Here is a 21,287-nt window from a genome sequence, read left to right on the forward strand (position 1 = left end):
TACTAAGGAAACCTCAGACCCTTTTGCGAATTACTTATATTAAATAATTTATTATAAAAAGGGGACCCCTTTAAACCCCCGTTTTTACTAAGGAAACCTTAGACTCTTTTGCAGATTGCTTATATTTAATAATTTAATATAAGGGGGAGACCCCCTTAAACCCCCCCTTTTTACTAAGGAAACCTCAGCCTCTTTTGCGAATTACTTATACTTAATAATTTAATATAAGGAGGGGACCCCCTTAAACCCCCCCTTTTATTCAGGAAACCTCAGACCCATTTGCAAATTACTTATTGTCACCAACGGTAACCCAAGATAAATTCCAATAGTTGTAATAGTGATAAGTCATCTAGTAGTTATAGTGGTAATAAGTCATCTAGTAGTTATAGTAATGATAAGTCATTTAATCGTCGTAGTAGTGATAAGTCATTTAATCGTCGTAGTAGTAATAAGTCATCTAATAGTTATAGTAGTGATAAGTCATCTAATCACGTAAGACTATTCTATACCGATCTAGCAAGATTTTTAAGCAATGCTAAAAGAAATGTCGGCAGATAATTCTAGATTTCGGAAAAGGTCGGCCCGAATTAAATATATTTTACAGTTAAGCTTAATTCAGCTACCGCTATCGATTTTGCTATATTAATGCTTTATACTAATACTTATCTTACGTTCGTTACTTATAATTATTCTTGCAACCACTTTTATTATTATAATTATCATTGCTACAACTATCGTTGCAATAACACTTGACTTGCATTATAAAGATTCGAATCTGCTTTTAAGCTCGGTGTGTATTTAAAAATATTTATCAACTTATTACGTCTTTTTAAAATAAAAATCAAAGTAAAGTTTTCGCTACTTATAACACTTGCAAATTAAAGACTAAATCGCAAAAGTCCATAATTAAAGCAAAGCATAATTTGCTTTCGTCTAGCGATAATCAGCTAGCAAAAAGACTTCGAAGTCGACTTCGCCGTGCTTTTATTATAGCTTCGCCGTTACGCGCTTCTCTTCGAAAGCTATTACTTTTACTTCGATATTCTTCGTCGAAACTTAACTATTTACATCTTAATCTACTTACTTTACGCAAATATCTTTAATTCGCATCTTCTCTTTCGTTACGGCCTTCTTTATTACGAAGATCTAATCGTTTTAATATCTTTTTATCACTTTCGTTACAACGTTATACAAAACGGTTTTTATAAGGTGCTAATAATAGTAAAGATACTCTTAAATATAATAAAAGTACACGCGGGCAAGCGGCCTTAAGTAGTATAAGTAAATGCTTTTAATCAAGTTACTAAAGTTACTAAAATTACTAGAGTTGCTAAGGTTACTAAGGTTACTAAAGTTACTAAAGTTATTAAAGTTATTAAGGTCTTTATTCTACGGTCTAACGCTTTTAAGATTCCGGTTTTAATAAAAATACTTTTAATAGAAACACTTTTAAATATAATAAAAGTATGCGTAAGCAAGCTGCTTTAAGTAGCATAAGTAAATGCTTTCAGTCAAGTTACTAAAGTTATTAAAGTTATTAAAGTTATTAAAGTTATTAAAGTCTTTATTCTACGGTCTAACGCTTTTAAGATTCCGGTTTCGATAAAAATACTTTTGATAAAAACACTTTTAAATACAATAAAAGTATACGTAAGCAAGCTGCTTTAAGTAGCATAAGTAAGTGCTTCTAATCAAGTTACTAAAGTTATTAAAGTTACTAGAGTTGCTAAAGTTATTAAAGTTACTAAAGTTATTAAAGTTATTAAAGTTATTAAGGTTTTCATTCTACGGTCTAACGCTTTTAAGATTCCGGTTTCGATAAAAATACTTTTAATAAAAACACCTTTAAATACAATAAAGGTATGCGTAAGCAAGCTGCTTTAAGCGGCATAAGTAAGTGCTTCTAGTCAAGTTACCAAAGTTACTAAGGTTACTAATCTGCTAAGGCTCACTTCTTATAAATCGACGTATTAGATTTGCTATAAAGTCTAAAGCATTTTAAAAAAGCCTTATTAATTAGCGTATTAATAGTCCTATTAACAAGACTTTATAAAAGGTTGATTATAATAATATACGATTAAAGCTCGTTATCTTAATTCTATATACTTTCTTATTACTTAATATACTTAATATAAATAATACATTATCTTTTTAAAAGGTTTCTAATTCTTTGCTACCGTCTTATCAGCCAAAACAAGATAACGATAAAAAAAAAAGCTATAAAAAACCGGGTTTCGCATTTTTATTACTTATCCGAATAAAAAAAAAGCGTCTTCGTTACTCTTTTAGCCAAAAGAAAGCTAGACAACTCTTATTAAAAGAATCGCTGCCGACTCGTAAGCGACTTAAGAATCAGATATTAAGTTCTTCTTTACTTCGATCGTCTAGCGTCTCGAAAGCTTTTTTTAGCTATTAAATGTTTTCTTTTAATTCCGGATCCGAACTAAAGGTTATCAGCTTTTTCTTGCTTAACTTAAAGCAAGACCGCGAGACTCGAAAGAGTCGTAAGATTAAAGCTAACGCCGAAAAAGACTTCCGGATGCAACGCAAAAAAGCTCGTAAAGCTGTAAAAGATGCTGCTTAAGTCGAAAAAGAACGCCGCTGCAACTTCTAATTCTAAAAGTTTATCTCTCTTTCGAACTTATCACAATCGTATGCTACTTTAGCCGAGTATAAGCCGGCGGTAAATAAAAAAGAATAGCAAATGATTTAAGATTTTCATTCGATTATAAAAGCTATTTAAATAAACCTTTGCTTTCGCTATAACGAAAGATAATTCGAAATGCGATTTAAAAAAGTCCGCAGCGATATCATTTATCACGAGTGTGACCGCTATAATAAATCTATTAAAAAGCCGAATCTTTTTAAACAGCTTTATCTTATAACAGCTAATAATAATATAGACTTAAGTAAAGTACCGGATTACTTATCGAAGCTTTCGGTATTAAAAGAAACGTTAATCTCACCGTTATATATTAATATATCGCTTTAGCGCTACCGCGGCTATTAATATAAGTACTCGAGCCACGTAATAACCTTTGCTTTTAATAACGCTAAGTTTTTTAAAAATCTTTTTTTGCTTTTTAAAAAAGTCAACGTAATTATTCTTAAGCTTAAAAGTTTTAATAAAGATCTTCGGATCAACAAGCAGTTTAAAAAAGAATACCGAGTTCGGCGCTTTGCGATCTATATTTAGCTTACTTTCTTAAAAGCAAATAATTTTAAATATATTAATATTAATATAAACTAAGACTTAATAGATTCTTTGCTCGTAGATAAAGATATAAAAAGACGGGTCATAACTATTAAAGACGAAACACTTAAACAGCTTTTATTAAGGATAACGGCTTTAAGTATAAAGTTATTAGCACAAAAACGCCGCCGCTTACGCCGAAAAGCTTGCGGTAATCTTAAAGAAGATTCGAGCGAAAATAAAACTTTTATAGCCGATAAAGATGCTTTACTTAATATAAAAGATCACTTAAATGCTAACGATAACTTACTTGATAATTAAAAGCGTCTTCTTTTAAAAACTACAATTCTCGATTTAAATCTAAATACTACGGAATCTAATTAGCTCTTTGCTTAAGTTAATAAACTCGTATCGAAGCAGTATATTTTTGCTTTTGCTTTAAGCTAGCGATCTACGCTAATCTTTAAGCTAAAACTTAATCAAAAGCTTTTTAATTTGGCCTTTCTTATACTCTTTTTTACCGGCGCAAGCGATTTCTATACTTAACGACTTCGAAAAGTTAATATAAAAGATTATGCTAAACACTTGATAAGATACCGCGATAAGCGTTTTACAACTTACTTTCGTTTCCGGTTTTACTTTTTCAATATTCTAATGCGTTTTAAAATCGTAAAAGTATCTTTTTACTTTATTAAGTCTCGGAAAGATATCAAAGACTTAAGTATTAATAGTTTGCGAGATCAATTAAAAGAGCAGCCAGCTTTCTTTAATTAAATCGTGCGTTATGAGCAAGCTATTAATAGCACTCGCCCTTTTTAAAAGAAGCAAGGCTATCAACTAAAAGCGCTAGCCAAGTCTTAGCTAAATGCTACAGCAGCTTTTCTTATTTAAAGTATTGCGAACATGCAATAAGAAAACCTTTAGCGCTATCTTTTTCGGTATAATAAATATAAAGCCGCTAATCAAGTTAAGCGAGCTAAAATAATCTAAGAAAATGTTTAAAAGAACTCGGCTATTATTGTTTATTATATCTATATCCGCTAGCAAGCTTTTTTATAAGATATCTTAAATCATTATTTGCCGTATACTAATTTTTAAGCGCAATAAAAGTAGCAAAATCGTAGCTCGAGATATATCTACGGTATATTTTAGTTAAAAAGCAAATCGAACGATGCGAGCGAGCTTAAACTTGATATAAACTTTAAGAAAGACGATTACTTTCGTATTTTAAACTTCGTTAGCTTTTAAAAAGATTATATTACCGCTTATAACTTTAATGCGATTCGTTTGTTCGATTTGCAAAACCCGACCTTTCTACCTTTTAATATAATTAAAAATACGGTCGATCAATTTATTGCGTTAATTAATCAGATGCAAATCTATCGCGTTTGCTCGATCAAATACTATTTACGTAAAAACAAAGATATAAAAGTCCTTTTTTGCAGATTTTATTATAAGCGTTTTATGCAGCTTATAACTAATTATAATCGGAAGATCAATCTTCGCAAGTATTAGTTTACCGCTTAACGCAATCATCTTTTACAAAACCTTTTCTTATTTGTTTTTATATTAAGCTAGTTAGCTAATACGGATATATAGCTTATATCTAGCCTTAAAGGTCTCTTAGAATACGCTTTTAAGTATTGCTTTAAACATAAAAAAGAATCCGACTCTTATAAAGATATTATTAATATAGTTCTAGAACACATCAACGCTAAGGCTCTAGCCTTTTCGCTAGTCTTTAAGATGCTTAATAAGCTGTTAAAAGAAAAGGATTATAACGCTTAAGAGGTTTGTCACTTGCTCTTTAAGATCAATTTAATTAAATCTATTCGAAACTTTATTAATTTAAATTGCCGACTAAATAAAAAAAAGAAGTATTAAATAGAATTGAATAAGTATAGATTAAAACTTAAACTCTTTAACTTTTAACGGTATCGATAACGCTTCGAACGAATTAAAAAGGTTACTTTCTTAGATTTTCTTAAAGTCTACGATATATATACTTGTAAAAAAAAGTACTTCTTACGAAAAAGCAAGCTTTAGATCATCAATTACTTCTTTTAATACTTAAATATTAAGGTTTATAATAATTATAAGCATAACGCGCGCACTTACTTAATACTGTACTATTTTTATCGAAAAAAAGACGATTTACTTATTAATATTACCGAAGAAGAGCATCCGACATTCGCTTTAACTTATAACGCTTGCAAGCGCTTTTATCGAGATCTTTATAGCGATTCTTTGTATATGCTCGATTATTACGATCTTCTTTTTATAGCTAACGAAGAAGATAAAGCTAGTTCAAACGATAAATACAATATAAAAAGCCTTAAGCTTCGAGATAATAATGATATTAACGCAAAAGAAAAATAAAACTTACGGAATTTTTGAAATCTTAATATTGTTTTTATAAACGAAAACGATATATCGAATCGCTTCGAAGATCTTGCTTATAATTAAGATTCATATGTTAGCAAATATAATATTTTATTTATTTATATTCGAAATTAAAAAGCTGCTGTAAGAGTATTTGATATGCGAGTTAACGCTACTCGAAGTTATAACTTTAAAAAGCTTTCCGATAAGCAAAAGAGGTTTTACTATTTTATAATAGACTATTATATTATAATATTATTAAACCAACCCTTTTTACAGCTGCTAATTCATTTCGACGGCAAGGCTGACACGAGCAAAACTTATTTTATTTTAACTACTTGCGTTCGGCTTCAAGATATAACGGATAAAGCTAGCAAGCTAAATCTAGTTATCCGAGCAGCGCTTATAAGTGTTATTGCTTTTAGCATCGCAAAAGTTATATTACATTCCTTATTAGCGCTACTAGTTAAACACTATATTATAAACAATTCTTTTGCTACCTTTTAAACCTTTTAAGCGAAATTCAAAGACTGCAAGTATTTAATTATTAATGAAAAGTTAATAATTAATTTAAAAGATTTCGCTCGAATTCAACGGCGCTATGCTCAGATTTTCTTTAAATCTTAAAAGCTATTTAAAAGTCTAAGTATTTACTTTTGTAATGATTTTTATTAGTTACCGCTAGTTAAAAGGAAGTCTTTATTTATAACTTACAACCTTTCGTTAAAATAAAAGATCGGTTAGTTTTTTTATCGATTATTTAATAAAACTATTCGATTTAAAGTCATTATGCGTTAAAAGAGCGAGTCTTTAAAAGCTATCAATTTCCGTAAAGCACTTTTAAAACTCTAAGAAGATAACTTTTCGATAGACAGCTAAGAACTCTTTATTTCTCGAGCTAAAATGAATATCCGGCCGGCTAATAAAGATTCTTTTAAAAATGCTTTTTATATTTACTTTACGAACGCGGAAGTTAAAGAATATAACTACGAGCAGCTAAAAAAGCTAGACGCGCTTATCTTAAGACTTAAATCAGAAAATACAAGCAACGCAAAAGCTTATAACGCTGATTAAAAAGAAGCTAAAGGCTTAAAGCAAAGCATTAATATATATATTAAAGCTAAAGTAATATTGAATTAAAATCTTTAAACAAAAATAAAAATAGTTAATAAGTTTATAAAAATAGTTAAAGATATTTTTTAAAAAGCAAAAGCTAAACTACGTAAAGAACTGCCACAAAGCATTATAATAAAGATCGAGAATTATACTAGTCTTACTTTCGAAAAAACTAAATAGTTTTTAATATTTATTGTCGATCGAGACTTTTTTTACGATAATAAGCTTTGCAATCGTCGGCAGCTTTTTTTTCGCGTAGCTTACGCAATCACGGTATATAAAAGTTAAAGAATTTCTTTGATTAAAGCAATGATTAGCTAAGCTAAAGCTGAATTTGCTTATAAGCTATATTATGTATTAGCTTTTAAAGTAAAGACTTTAGCGAAGGTTATGTTTAAGAATATGTTTGATTTTTGCCGCTTTAAAAAGAAGTCTACTAGTATTAGTATTGATCGGGATACAGATTATATATATTAAAAGCAGCTTGCACAGCGGTTATAAAACGTATAAATATATATATTTATATATTATATAAAAGTTATAAAAGTTACAAAAGTTATAAAAGTTATAAAAGTTACAAAAGTTATAAGAACTAATAAGAAGCTTTTATTCTTCGCTTAATTCAAACAAAAGCTTATTGCCACGTACATTTAATCTTAATAGAATACTTTCTTTGCATTCAAACACTTTACTTTTACGATATACTAAAATTAAACAATATATAATAATCAATTATTCATCGCTTTTCTTATTACTATTATGAATACAAAGCAAAAGAAAGAGAATACTATTAATTATATTGAAAAAAAGGAGCTTGAAAAAAAGGAGCTTAAGGAAGAAGAGATTAAAGAAAAAAGCATTGAAAAGGAAGAGGACATTAAGAAGGAGGGCGACATTAAGGAAAAGGGCGATATTAAGGAAGAAGGCGACATTAAAGAAGAAGGCGACATTAAAAAGGAAGAAGATATTAAAGAAGAAGTTATTATACTACTATCAAAAACTCTTTTACTAAAAGACCTTTATTACGCAACCTTATAACGCGCTTTTATAATACTATTATCTAGCTTGCTACGCTATCGATATAAGTCATTCGATCTCTTCGATAATAACGACGAGATAACCCGCATTATAAGTAAGATTAACTTTAAAAGACTTATCGATACTTAAAGCAGTTAATAAATTAATAATAATGCTTAAAGTAATAATAAAATATAAGATGATGCTTAAAGTAAATAAAAGAACGAAGTAAGTAAAAAAAAAGGCTAAGATATTATACTTACGGATCTTTTTAAGTTTATATATACGATGTATAAAGATAAGAAAATATACAACGATCTCGAAGTATACCGCGCTTTTAAGCAAATCGAGCAATCGAACAAGATCAAAGCTAAAACGGAAGCATTAGATTTAACGTTAAATTTGCTCTTTCTTTTATTCTTTTTAACCTTTAGGCCAAGCATAGATACGATCTATTAATCTTTATCGCGTCTTACGCTTTTCGCACTCGCTTAGCTACTTAAAGGACTTATTAAAATCGAATGCATCAAGTGCAATAGCTTCCGCTTATTATTATACTTCTTTATCTTGAATACTAGTCTGCGATTTATTACTTGCTTAAATTGCTATTACTAACGACGCTACGAGCTAGCTAAAGAGTACTTTATTCGAGATACAGCTCGGAAGTGTTTAATTAGCAATTTAGCAGATATAATAATATCGGAATATACAACGAAATTAACGGACGAACTTTGTTAAGGCTATTTAAGTCTATTCTTATAAAGAAAGCTAGATAACTTATATACTTGTTATCACTATCGCAATAAGCGGACCTTTTAGCGCTTATATGTTTTAGATAAGCGTATAAAAAAGGCTATTCAAAGCTTAAAAGCTTACGCAAAGATCGAGCTTAAAGCTTATCGATTAATAGCTATAAAAAAGTATAAGCTTAACGAATTATAAAATATATACTAATAGTTTATTATTAAAGGTAGTTGTATAGCTATTAGCAATTGATCAAAAGTAAATAATATATTTAAATTGTAATTTTAATTACGCCGAATCAATTGTAACTTTTATAACTTTTATAACTTTTATAACTTGATAATTTTATATGATTATGCATGCCAAGCCGATAGATTTGATAAGAGCGAAAATTTACTTATATTATAAAAGTTATATAAGTTATAGAAGTTATAAAAGTTATAAAAGTTACAGAAGTTATAAGAGTTATAAGAGTTATAAGTTATTTTATAAAATATAGTATAGATATACTGTTATACCGACGAATACGGCAAGTGTAAGAATTTAGCTAAGCACGGACCTTTTTAAAAAGTAAATTCGTTTGTCACTTTTGAATATTTATTATAACTTAAATATTCTTTTTAACTTTAATATTAATATTAATATCAACTTTAACTTTAACTTCAACTTCAACTTTAACTTTAACTTTAACTTTAATTGCAGCTACAATTACGATTACAATTATATTAACAATATGATCTCACTCCGCTAGCGCAACCTTCGAAACGGACTTTATACAAAGCGAGTAAGTCGGCCGGATCCGGCTTATAAGCGGCAAGTACAACTACTTCGCAAGTAGCAGTAGCTGCTTTTACACCCCTTTTTTCCCTTTTAACAAGCTTTGCCTCTTGCTTTGCTTATTGCTTTAGTTAAGCCCGCGGTGTAAGTGATAAGTGATATATTTTAATTACTTACGCTAATATTATATATAAATTCAATTAAAACGACGACGATAATAATAAGATTAAGCTAATGATTTCTCGCTCTCTTTCCTCTTCTTCTTCTTCTTTTTATATCGTTTTCGCTGCTACCTTGCTTCTTCCTTTCTTTCTCTCTTTTGCTGCTATAGACTTAATAGTAAAAGAAGTTAAAAGAAAAGTAAAAAAAGATAAAGTAATAAAAGATTTTAAGCTCGTAATATAAGTCATCTTGAGATCAAGTGATATATTTAAGCTACTTACGTTAATAATATATATATATATATATATAAATTCGAAGACGACGACGATATGAATGAGCTAATGATCTTTCGCTTTTTTTCTTTTTCTATCTTCGTCCTTTTTGCTTTATCGATTCTTATTAGCGCTTCGGCTTTTATATTCTTCGCCGCCGCCGTGCTCTTCTTTACTACGCTACTTGCTACCTTTCGCTTTATAAGCTTTAAACCGATCTTACTTTTATAATAAAGCACAAGCGTAAGTATATTTTCACATCTTTTATTAATGCTTATTAATTAGATTAATAAATGTTTACGTCTTCGCCGGCCGTTAGTAAAAAGACCTTTTTTATTAAAGCTTAGCTTAAACAAGCTTAATTAATTGCCGGGTTTACGCGGCTCTTTTAAACATAAACTACTTAAAAGAAGAACAAAGACTTATACACGCTTTCCGCTATAAACATATAGTAGTCGTATAAGCAATCGGACTTATTAAAGCTCTTTTCTTTTCGCCGTGCTATTATCGGCCACGTCGGCCGTATTATAAAGATCGAATTATAAGAATTACTTTTATCTTTTAGCAACTTTAAGCTAATACAAATATATAAAAGTGAGCTAGTAGACCCGCTTTGCGATGCGTGCGCTGCTGCTCGCCAAGAGTATTAAGTATACTTTTCGGCCGGTAAAGCATAAATATTTAATTCGAAAGATGCGTATGCTCGCTATCGGTGGTCTCTTCGGAAGTGTATTGCGTTTAAAAAGAGCTTACGTAAGAAACGTAGACCTAGACCCTTTTCTTTTGCTCGAAACCTCTCTCCTTTCCCCCCCTTTCCTTCTTCTAAGTGCACTTCTTACAGCTAAGTTAAAGATTCGGGTTTAGACCTTCTTTAATACATATTCTTAGACTTAATAACTCTTATAACTTTTATAACTTGTATAATCTTATAGCCTTTGTAACTTTTATAACTTCTATAACTTTTGTGACTTTTATAACTTTTAATATTTTCGTAATATAAGTAAATATATAAATATAAGTAATAAAAAGGGTCCGGGGTCTCCTCGGTATAAAAATGAAAAGATAAGTAATAAAAAGGAGTTTAAAAGGGTCTCCCTTTTATAATAAAATATAAACTCGATAATAATTTTTATAACTTTTGTAACTTCTATAACTTTTGTAACTTCTATAACTTTTGTAACTTCTATAACTTTTATAACTTCTATAACTTCTGTAACTTCTGTAACTTCTATAACTTCTGCAACTTCTATAACTTTTATAACTTCTATAACTTCTGTAACTTCTAATATTTTCGTAATATAAATAAATATATAATTATAAGTAATAAAAAGGGTCCGGGGTCTCCCCGGTATAAAAATGAAAAGATGAGTAATAAAAAAGGGTTTAAAAGGGTCTCCCTTTTATAATAAATTATAAACTCGATAGTTTTTAATATAATAATACTTTTATATATATTTACTTTTATTTTACGATCTATTTAATAAGTTTGATATTTAGCAAAACATAAAGTCCGATATAATATTATCAACGGGCTAATTATTAATTTTATAAAAATCTAATTTAATAATATACTAATGAGTAATTAGCCCGTTGGTGACACTACAGAGAACTTGGTCCTCTGCCCTGGTATTTGATAATTTAATATAAGGAAAGGACCCCCTTAAACCCCCATTTTTATCAAGGAAGTCCCAGACCCTTTTGCAAATTACTTATATCTAATAATTTTATATAAAGAGGGGAACCTCTTAAACCCCTTTTTTTACTAAGAAATCCTATACCCTTTTGCGAATTAATTATATTTATTAATTTATTATAAAAAGGGAATCCGTTTAAACCCCCTTTTCTAAAGAAACTCTAGACTACTTTGCGAATTGCTTATATTTAATAATTTTATATAAGGGGAGGACCCTCTTAAACCCCCCTTTTTACTAAGAAATCCCATACCCTTTTGCGAATTACTTATATTTAATAATTTAATATAAAGGGGGGACCCTTTTAAACCCCCTTTTTTATTAAGGAAGTCCCAGACCCTTTTGCAAATTACTTATATTTAAAGCACTAGCGTGCGTTACGTAAGGCAGCGACGTGCGTTACGTAAGGCAGCAACGTGCGTTACGTATGGCAGCCTTACGTAAGTTACGTATGGCAGCCTTACGTAGGCTACGTATAGCAGCTTAGCTGCAATGCTTTACGTATTACGTAAAGCAATGCTAGCGACGTGCGTTACGTAAAGCAGCGACGTGCGTTACATATGGCAGCCTTACGTAAGTTAAGTGTGGCAGCCTTACGTAAGTTACGTATAGAAGCTTTACGTAGGTTACGTGTAGCAGCCTTACGTAAGCCACGTATAGCAGCCTAGCTGCAGTGCTTTACGTATTACGTAAAGCAGTGCCAGCGACGTGCGATACGTAAGGCAGCGACGTGCGTTACGTGTGGCACACTAGCAGCCTTACGTAAGTTACGTGTGGCAGCCTTACGTAGGTTACGTATAGCAGCCTTACGTAAGCTACATATAGCAGCTTAGCTGCAATGCTTTACGTATTACGTAAGGCAGTGCTAGCGACGTGCGTTACGTATAGCAGCCTTACGTACGGCAGAATTGATAGCGGTGGCTAAATTAAGCTTAGCTGTGTTTCATATTTAATTCGGGCCGACCCGTTCCGAAAAAAGTTCAATAGATTGACATAAAATAAAAGTCTTAGCACGATCACAAATCCTGCCAGATCCGTATAGAATATTCTCACGTGATTAGATGACTAATCACTACCACAACCCTTGGATTACTTATCACTACCACAACTACTAGAATTTATCTTGGGTCACCGTTGGTGACAATAAAAATTTCTAACACATTCGAAAAATCCGCACTCGCTTCCGATCCGCAGTCGCTTATACCGACTAAGACTGAAAGGCTGAAAGGAGGCCTACCTAAGCGAGCCGACGATTACTAAGTATCCGAATAAAGTATTCCTGTCGGGCGTGACATGGTATTCTTGTAAGGTATCATTGTCACGCATGACACGTAACGTCGTAAAAGTACTTGCAATTGCAAAGCACTTAATAAAAATGTAGTATTCGACTTCTGTATTCTCCTTAACGTTCAAAAGAGCTGACTCCTTTTATACGAATAAGTAGAATCACGTGCACTAGCTATATAATAAGTTTCTATCGAAGTTAAGGGTTCCTTAAAGCGCGTACCACGCTAAGCGAGGCGTGCTCATCGGTCCCTGAGATCCCCGAGTTGGCCATATCACCTCCAACTGCCTTAGGTCGGTATGATGTACCGACAATTACCACGGTACAAGCGTAAGTATTACCCCTCGAGGGTGCCTCAAAGGTTTAGTTCCCACTATAAACCCCCGGGTTACCTTATCCTCAAGGGGAAATACTTCCGCCTGGGATGTAGTAGATCGCCGATAGCGATTTCGTTGTTGTTGTTGTTGTTGTATTTATTAACGTCGAGTGGGTATCCAAAACGCAATGCTTGGACCCTGGGGACCTCCCATGGGGTACGGCGACGTGCTAAGTAGAGATAGCGATTTCGTGAACGTTCGTAACTTCGTAAATACTAGCGTGCAAGGGGCTTTTAGACGGTCAGCTGATCGTCTGATAACCATCTCTTTTAGGGACGATTTTAATAGGTTGGCATGGCTGGTGGATCACCCTAAGCCAATACTTAAGATTGAATAGAATTTGAAAACAAACGATTCAAATTATTTAAATCGTAGCTAAAATGGAGCTATTTTATTTGATTAAATCGTCTTTTTTAAATACTCGTTTTTTCGTATAAAAACCGTCTTGGGACCGTTTTCGAGCGTTTTAAGACCGTCCCATAGCCGTCCCTAAGCTTAAAACCGTCCCGGAAAACGTAAATTAATAAGCAAATAATCTTCTATTCTTTTTTATTACCTGCTAGTCTACATTCTACTCTACCACTCCTTTACCACACCCTCCCCTAATGCGCGCAGGCAAACTTTGGCTGAATTGATCGATTCCGATTATAAGAAAATTAAAGCGTTGATATATAAGTCGTGGCAGCGATACCGAGAAATATCTTAGCATCGAATTTATTAAATTATCACTAAAACGATTCCATTTGAAAGACAATTTTTATTTATAATTATACCATTTTTTAAATAATTATCGAACTATTTCAATTTTTTAAAACGAGCTTATTAATAGGCCTGTTTCAAAAATATAAACGGGGACGGCTATAAAACGGCTACAAAACGATTTCTTTCAATGGGACGGTCTTCTCGGTAAACTATTCTTGAAAAGAGCTTAGTACTGAATTTAAGTGGTCCAATGGTCGTCTCTTATAAAAGAGGATCAGAGGACCATTTAAATGACCCCCTACTATCCTTTAAGGTACTACTAACTACCTCGGGTCGATATGCATATACCGATAATTTTTTTATAATTTTCTTTCAGCGAAAGATTTCTTTTCATTATAATCCATTTTATTCGTTAAAAAAAAGGGCTAACGATAATAGCTTTCACTGCAGAACTTTGAATTACTTTTTAAAGCCTTTTTATATATAATTCCTTAGCTTAATACGTCGCCGTATCTTATAAAAAATCCCAGGGCGGCAGGCTTCAGCCTTCGCCTGCTACCCGCCCGACGTTAATAAATCCTATAACAATAACAATAACAATAACAACAACACCAACAACAACAAGTAAAATTATCTTTCGGTTAATATTAATTCTGGTTTATGATTCTTAATTCTTCTTCAATTAAAAAGGATCCCCTTTATCTGAAGGAGTAAATCAATATTATATAAAGAATGTAGAAACCGTATAACTCGGAAGCGAATACTCCGAAACAGATGTGACGTAAGCATTTACCGAGAGCTAACCGAGGTAAATACTAGAAGGCAAATACCTTTATTCCAAGTATGCAGCGTCATCGCAGTCTCTTGACTAGGTAGTAGTTCAATGAATGAGGAACCGATACTTACTTCTTTCATTTCGAGCCGATCTATTCGAAAGGCCAAGATAATAAAATACTTGATATGGGATTAAAAGTCATAGCACGCCCAGAAATCTTATCAGACCGGTATGGAATAGTCACACGTGACTGGGTGTCTTATCATCACTATAACCCTTCGAGCTTATCTCGGGTCACCGTTGGTAATAATGAAATGTAAAGAAAACGCGTATCGCGAAAAATCGCAGACTCAAGGTTTTCGGCTAAGAGCAGTTGCGGGGCATTATACAGGTAACAATCGTCGTAAATGGGTTTAAAAAGCTTCCCGTCTTCGTCCGATTTCTTTTGTGTATCCGATATATTATATATGAAAAAAATATCAGTTGCTGAAAGAAAAGTAGCAAATTGAGCGGAAGAGTAAGGGAGGGAGGCTTTAAGGTATATTTTAAGTGATAAGTAAAAGTTGACTGTAGTCAACGAAAGTGGTTTTGAATTAATAGTGTTTAAGGCTGCTGATTTTATTGAGTTGCTACTATCATGATAAAAACAAGAGTGCGGAAACGATGTAATCGTCGGCTCAATTAAATAGGCTTCCTTACATGTTTTCAATCTTAATCCGCGTAAGCGATTTCGGATCGGAAGCGCATGCGGATTTTTCGTGCATGTTAGAAAGAGAAAAAAAATTATAATAATTACTATTACACTTATAAAATATTTATATAAAAATCAATCCATTAGTATATCTTCTATAGAAAAACCTTTAGTCGTATGATTCGATGGAATAATCAATTATCGATTATTATTTGATTAGAATCTAATTCGTCTTTTACTTTACGCAATGAATCGCTTAAATTTCTGCCATTACTACATTTGAAACTATCGCTACTGTAGTGGAGCTGGCGGTCTCTATTTGTTTTGTCTATGTATCTAATACTGTTACCAAGCACCCTTAGCACGTGGATGAATCACGTATAAGGCAGTATATAAACGAGTAATTGGTTCTTCTTCAAGCTATCATCAATCATATACATACATATATGTAAAACATATTCGAATGTCATTCGAACGTCTTCCTTTCCTTTTTCTTTTCACTTACGATTCTATTATGATCATATTCATATATATCTCTTGATTCGATGTCAGGTATATGTCGGAGCTCTTCCCCTCCACACTATCGATATCAATACTAAGTGAGGGAAGGAAAACATTCTTGCTACAAAGAAAGGTCTTTAACAGTATCGGTTGCATTTATTAAATCATCGCTACCGAGAAAAGGTTTGAGTTGAAAAAGAATTGATCGAAGAATACCCTTTATACAAGGCCACAAAACCTGACGCTTAAGAGGTTATTAGTCGTTTTCTACTACTTTGTAAACCAGCTTTAGCTTTGCGGCTTCGCATATTCGTCGCAGTACGTACTACGCATACGTATATTACGTACTATCTCCCTGAATAAAAGACGGACCCACTTGGTGATGAAAGCATATTTTAACCTTAAAGCTGACCGCTTGTTCAATGTAGCAAAATAACGCATATATTGATTTCCTAGTATTATGGTAGATTTTCCTTGAGCATCAATCAGTGCTCGATATCGATTTTGCTACGAATTATATAAATTCTTGAGGAACTGCTTCCCAAGCGTGAGGGTTACAACCCCCTGGTCAACCCCTACAGTAAGTAGTAAAGATATACTTTCGGTCTTTTATTCAGGGAGGGGGGGATCGTACCTAGGTACTACAAGAAGGAGTAGCCCAGAGGCTAGCTCATGCAAGGAATATCAGAGAAAACCTTACATTCCAATACTAACCCATTCTATAAATAAATGCCGGAGTTCAGCTCCGTAATTCGTAGAGCGGTGATTTCTGAACGCCTTATAGCCCTGCCAACCCCATAGCACAGACTAGATACTGGCTCAACGATACTTTTCAAGGCTGAATGAATCCTTATGTTGCTGATCGGTTTTGAGACCTGATAAGATCCCTTGCAAAATTATACTTTCGGCATGTATTCATTGGAGAGAGTAGGAAGTGAGGAAGAAGCAGAGCAGGTAAACAGCTCCTATCTCAGGCTAGCGACTCAACAAGTCCCCTTCCGCCAACCCCGTCACTGTCTTCGTCCCGCTCGATATTCCGTGGATTCGGGGCATGCACTCTTCTTTCATACTACGTAGTATATCTTTACACTTCACTTTTATACTTCCTTTGCTGCATCCGATATCTGCGAGTCGGACTATGAATTGCAGGACGTCGTATACGCTGCGAGAAGAGAGTTAAGACATACGTTTCCCTAGTCTATGGATATCTTTAATGTCCATCCTCAGACGAGCGCAACCAAGGTGGGGTGAAGTGGAGAGATATATTCCCATACAGAACAACATATACCAGGCGGGGTATTTCTCGTGGTTTGGTCTGGTTTGATCTTCACCTTGCACAGCAGCAAGATCAGTAATCATTCGGAGGTCAACGATAACACCCGCTTGAAACATCCGTACGGTGCCGACAACAAGAACAAGAACACCAACAACAACAACCCAACCGATCGCCATGGGTTTCAAGCTCTCTCTCCTCTGGACGGCGCCAGAGGTCAATCCGCTGAACGGCAAAGCGCGCTCGATCCCTATGCTTAACCCAATCGACAGATATGGCCGGACCTTCTTCTTCTCCTGGTTTGGATTCCTGGTCGCATTCTTGTCCTGGTAGCTATCCCATCCCATCCCATCCCATCCTAGCTTCACCTCCCACTTTCTCACTTGCCGGCGCGCAGGCAATTGCTCACATTCACATCGCAGGTATGCCTTCCCGCCACTTCTCACCCGCACTATTCGTGAGGATCTTCGCATGAGCCAGAATGAGGTGGCCAATTCCAATATCATGGCTCTCACCGGTACGCTGGTCATCCGCCTCATCGCTGGTCCCCTCTGCGATAAAGTCGGCCCTCGCTATGTCTTCGTGGGATGCCTGATGGGTGGTGCCATCCCAACTGCGCTCGCGGGCACCGTGACCACGCCGGCTGGCATCGTCGTGCTGCGGTTCTTTATCGGTATACTCGGCGCTTCTTTCGTCCCGTGCCAGGTTTGGTCGACGGCGTTCTTCGACAAGAACGTTGTCGGCACGGCGAACGCTTTGGCTGGAGGTTTCGGTAACTCGGGTGGTGGCATTACGGTTCGTGCTCCTCTCCATGGATAGCCAGCCCATCATCTTCGTCATGCTAAGAAACAGCTCTAGTACTTTGTCATGCCCGCCATCTTCGACTCTCTCGTCAATGACCAGAACCTTACACCTCACGTAGCATGGAGAGTCTCGTTCATCGTCCCCTTCATCATCATCACTGCCGTCGCACTGGGTATCCTCTTCATGTGTGAAGACTGTCCCGCCGGCGTCTGGGCCAACCGCCATCAGATTCTCGACAACATCGTGGCCGTCCCTTCTTCGCCGACCTCGATCCTCGCGAAGACAGGACCCGCAGGCGAGCACACGTATGCTTCCGAGCCCGACCAAGAAGCAGCCAACACCCGCTCCGCAATCGAGAAGGCCGAGCACGAAGTCGTCGTGGCGCCCACGGTGAAGGAAGGTCTCGCCGTCCTGTTCTCCCTCCAAACCCTCTCCCTCGCGGCGCAGTACGCCTGCTCCTTCGGCGGCGAGCTCGCCATCAACTCCATCATCGGGTCCATGTACCTCAAGAACTTCCCGCACCTGGGCCAGACCGGGTCCGGGCGCTGGGCGGCCATGTTCGGGCTCCTCAACGTCTTCTTCCGGCCCATGGGCGGCATCGTCGCCGACGTCGTCTACAAGTACACCGCCGGCTCGGTCGGGGCCAAGAAGGCGTGGACGGTGTTCTGCGGCGTCGCCATGGGCGGCTTCGAGCTCGCCATCGGCCTCCGGAACGCGCGGCAGGAGGCCACCATGTTCAGTCTCGTGGCCGGCCTCGCCGTCTTCATGGACGCCGCCAACGGCGCGAACTTCGCCGTCGTGCCTCACGTCCATCCGTTCGCGAACGGGATCGTCTCGGGCCTCGTGGGCGCGGCGGGAAACCTCGGGGGCATCATCTTCGCCATCGTTTTCCGCTACAATGGCAAGAACTACGCGCGCGTCATTTGGATCATAGGTGTTGTGTCCATCGGTGTCAACGTGGCCGTTGCGTGGATCAGACCGGTTCCGAGGAGGCAGATTGGTGGTCAGTAGGGTCTGTCTGTATTGGTTGCTTTCTTGGTTGCTTGGTTGCTTGGTTGCTTGCTTGTTTAATTTGACATGGTCTCTACTTCATCTCTATACCCCACGTTCGATAGGGAGATATTTCCGCGTGCGTCATATCTCAGATATTTATTTCCTTCTTTCTTTTCGCTTTCTTCCTTTTTCCGCTCAAGAAAAACACGATCCTACCAAGTCACGAATCGGGGAACAAAAGGAAAGGAGCAGATAATTATCCACGACATCTATTTTTCTTCTTCTCTTCTCTTCCTCTTTCTCCCTCTTTCATCTTATAAACTGAATCGGAAGAAGCTTGCATATAAAACAAGACATTTGTTTAATATATATATATATATATATATATATTGGTTCAGATATACAAGGAAATCGTCCCCCTGACCCTCCATGCTAGCAGACAGATACAGCCAACCTACTCGCCTAATATAGCTTTTTTTTTTTTTTTAATATCCCGTCCTCTGATTTCTATATGATAGCCATGTGATTCAAGTTATTGAACAGCCTCCAACCTCCAGTCACACACAAACATACAAACATACAATCCACCAATATCAACATCATCCATCTCCTCTCGCCCTTCCCCCTCAACAAGTAATAGCTTCAGCTCGCCCCTCCCTCAACCGCCACATCCTCTTCTCTGTACTGTCCCGGCTGCGATAAGTGTTGGAATATTGAGTTCTGCCTGCTGCCTGTATTCCCTTGTCAAAGCGAGCTTGCGAAGCTTTGTATTACCGGAGAGCTCCTTCCCTTATAAGGGGGAATGTGGCCTCATGAAAAAATGCAAATAACCTTTTTTAGCGAATGGAATTGATTGGTCAGTCAAAAAGTGCGCGTGGTGACGAGAGGCAGAATCCCAAAATGGCAGACAACGTGATTGAAGTACCGGTACTGACAATTGAAGACTAAAGATTTCGAATTTCAAATCATTCAAATAAACACGCCTCATCAAATTCTGTAAACTCTCAATTCCGCGTATGTACCTTGGTAGGTGCACTCCCAAGCTCGCTTTGATGTTACGTAAGCTGCTTGCCATTTACGTCAACTTACTCGATATGGACTAGCCTCTTGGCTGGTCTCTTGGCTACTCCTTACTAGGTATAGCTCTCAGTACTCTCACACCTAATCTACTACCGTACTCCTTGCTCCTGATTCTATCACAGTAGCAATTCAACAAAATCAGAAAACCTCAAGCAAACGATCAATTCATGCCTACTTTTTTGACTATAGTCAACCTACACTCAAAAACACCCTCTCTTATACTACCACTAAAAATCGCTACCTCTTAGCGAAGCGAAAATTTACTCACGATCAATATGCCGCCACAAGCTACATTCGAGGACGAAGAAAAACGCTTGCTGACGGATGACAACTATTACCTCTGGAAATCCTCAGTTATCAAAAAGCTCATGGAAAAGAGCGTTTCCCAGCATGTCCTCGAAGAGGCACCACTCCCACGACCACAGACTGCTTCTGAAGACCAGACATGGGATGACGACAGGAAGGAGGCCTTGTCTATAATCGTCTCTCACCTCTCGGAGCATACCTGTGCCCAATATATGGATATAGCACTACAGAACGACCCTCGTGCTCTCTGGGAAGCTATAGCTTCCAACCAGGGGGCTATGATCCATAGCGCGGGCATGCAAGACAACCTCGAGACGCAGCTGCTCAGCGAGAAGTATACCCCGTCGGTTGAGAATGCTGACGCGTACCTGCATCGACTGCGCGCCCTCCAAGCGCGGTTAAGAGCGTACCCTGGCTGCCCGAGTGATGTCAGATTGAAAAATATCTTCATCAAAGGACTGCCCAATTCAGGCTTCTGGCCAGTCATCAAGATGCGACTCCGATCCCTTGACCAGACCCTCCAAGACACCTTCGTTGCCCTTAAAGTACTCGAGGCTCAGCATGCCACTGAACTACAGACCGTCAAGACCGCCCCTGTGCCCGAGGACTCTCTTGTCGCCGAAGTCAAGGAGCTGAAGAAGCTCGTAGAAGCTAATATGGCGCGCGGCGATCACAAAGGCAGAAGAGGTGGACGAGGGCGAGGGAAAGGACGAAGACGAGGGGGGATACATAAAGGAGGCAGGGGTAAGAGCGCAGAGACGGGGCGGTGATGGGAGGAGAGGGAGGGGGAAAGGGGAGGAGAGGGAGAATGAGGCGGCGGCGGTGGACAAGGCGATAGAGCAGAATGAATAGGAGAACGATGCTGTGCCGCACGCGCATCGCCATCGTAAACCAACCACACCTGATACTAGATAATGCAGAGATACCTGAGCTGCAGCAGGCGGCAGGGTACAAACAAACAAACAAACAGCAACAAAAAGTCTAGCTCGCTAGCCAGCTAGCTGGCTGGGAGAGTCTACGTCGGGATACGGGAACCAATAGGTATCAAGTGTCAGGTATCAAGTGTCAGGTATCAAGTGTGGGAAGAGCAGATCGAGTGAGCCAAAGCCAAAGCCAGAAGTATGGATGTTGGGTTAGGGATACGGT

General features: G+C 36.6%; 2 protein-coding genes across 2 annotated transcripts; both read left to right on the forward strand.

The window, feature by feature from the left end:
• Positions 1-17,135: 17,135 nt before the first annotated feature.
• L3040_003541 (uncharacterized protein) lies at positions 17,136-18,773 on the forward strand (the record flags this gene model as incomplete). Its single annotated transcript, XM_007291856.1, has 3 exons — positions 17,136-17,287; positions 17,381-17,753; positions 17,817-18,773. 3 exons carry the CDS (start codon positions 17,136-17,138, stop codon positions 18,771-18,773), a joined length of 1,482 nt encoding a protein of 493 aa, XP_007291918.1.
• A 1,337-nt stretch (positions 18,774-20,110) lies between these two features.
• Positions 20,111-20,911, forward strand: L3040_003542 (uncharacterized protein; the record flags this gene model as incomplete). Its single annotated transcript, XM_007291857.1, has 1 exon — positions 20,111-20,911. One exon carries the CDS (start codon positions 20,111-20,113, stop codon positions 20,909-20,911), a length of 801 nt encoding a protein of 266 aa, XP_007291919.1.
• Between the last annotated feature and the right edge of the window lie 376 nt (positions 20,912-21,287).

The sequence above is a fragment of the Drepanopeziza brunnea genome, assembly GCF_022702325.1.
Source record: "Drepanopeziza brunnea f. sp. 'multigermtubi' strain 214-2 chromosome Unknown ctg5, whole genome shotgun sequence".
NCBI lineage: Eukaryota > Fungi > Ascomycota > Leotiomycetes > Helotiales > Drepanopezizaceae > Drepanopeziza > Drepanopeziza brunnea.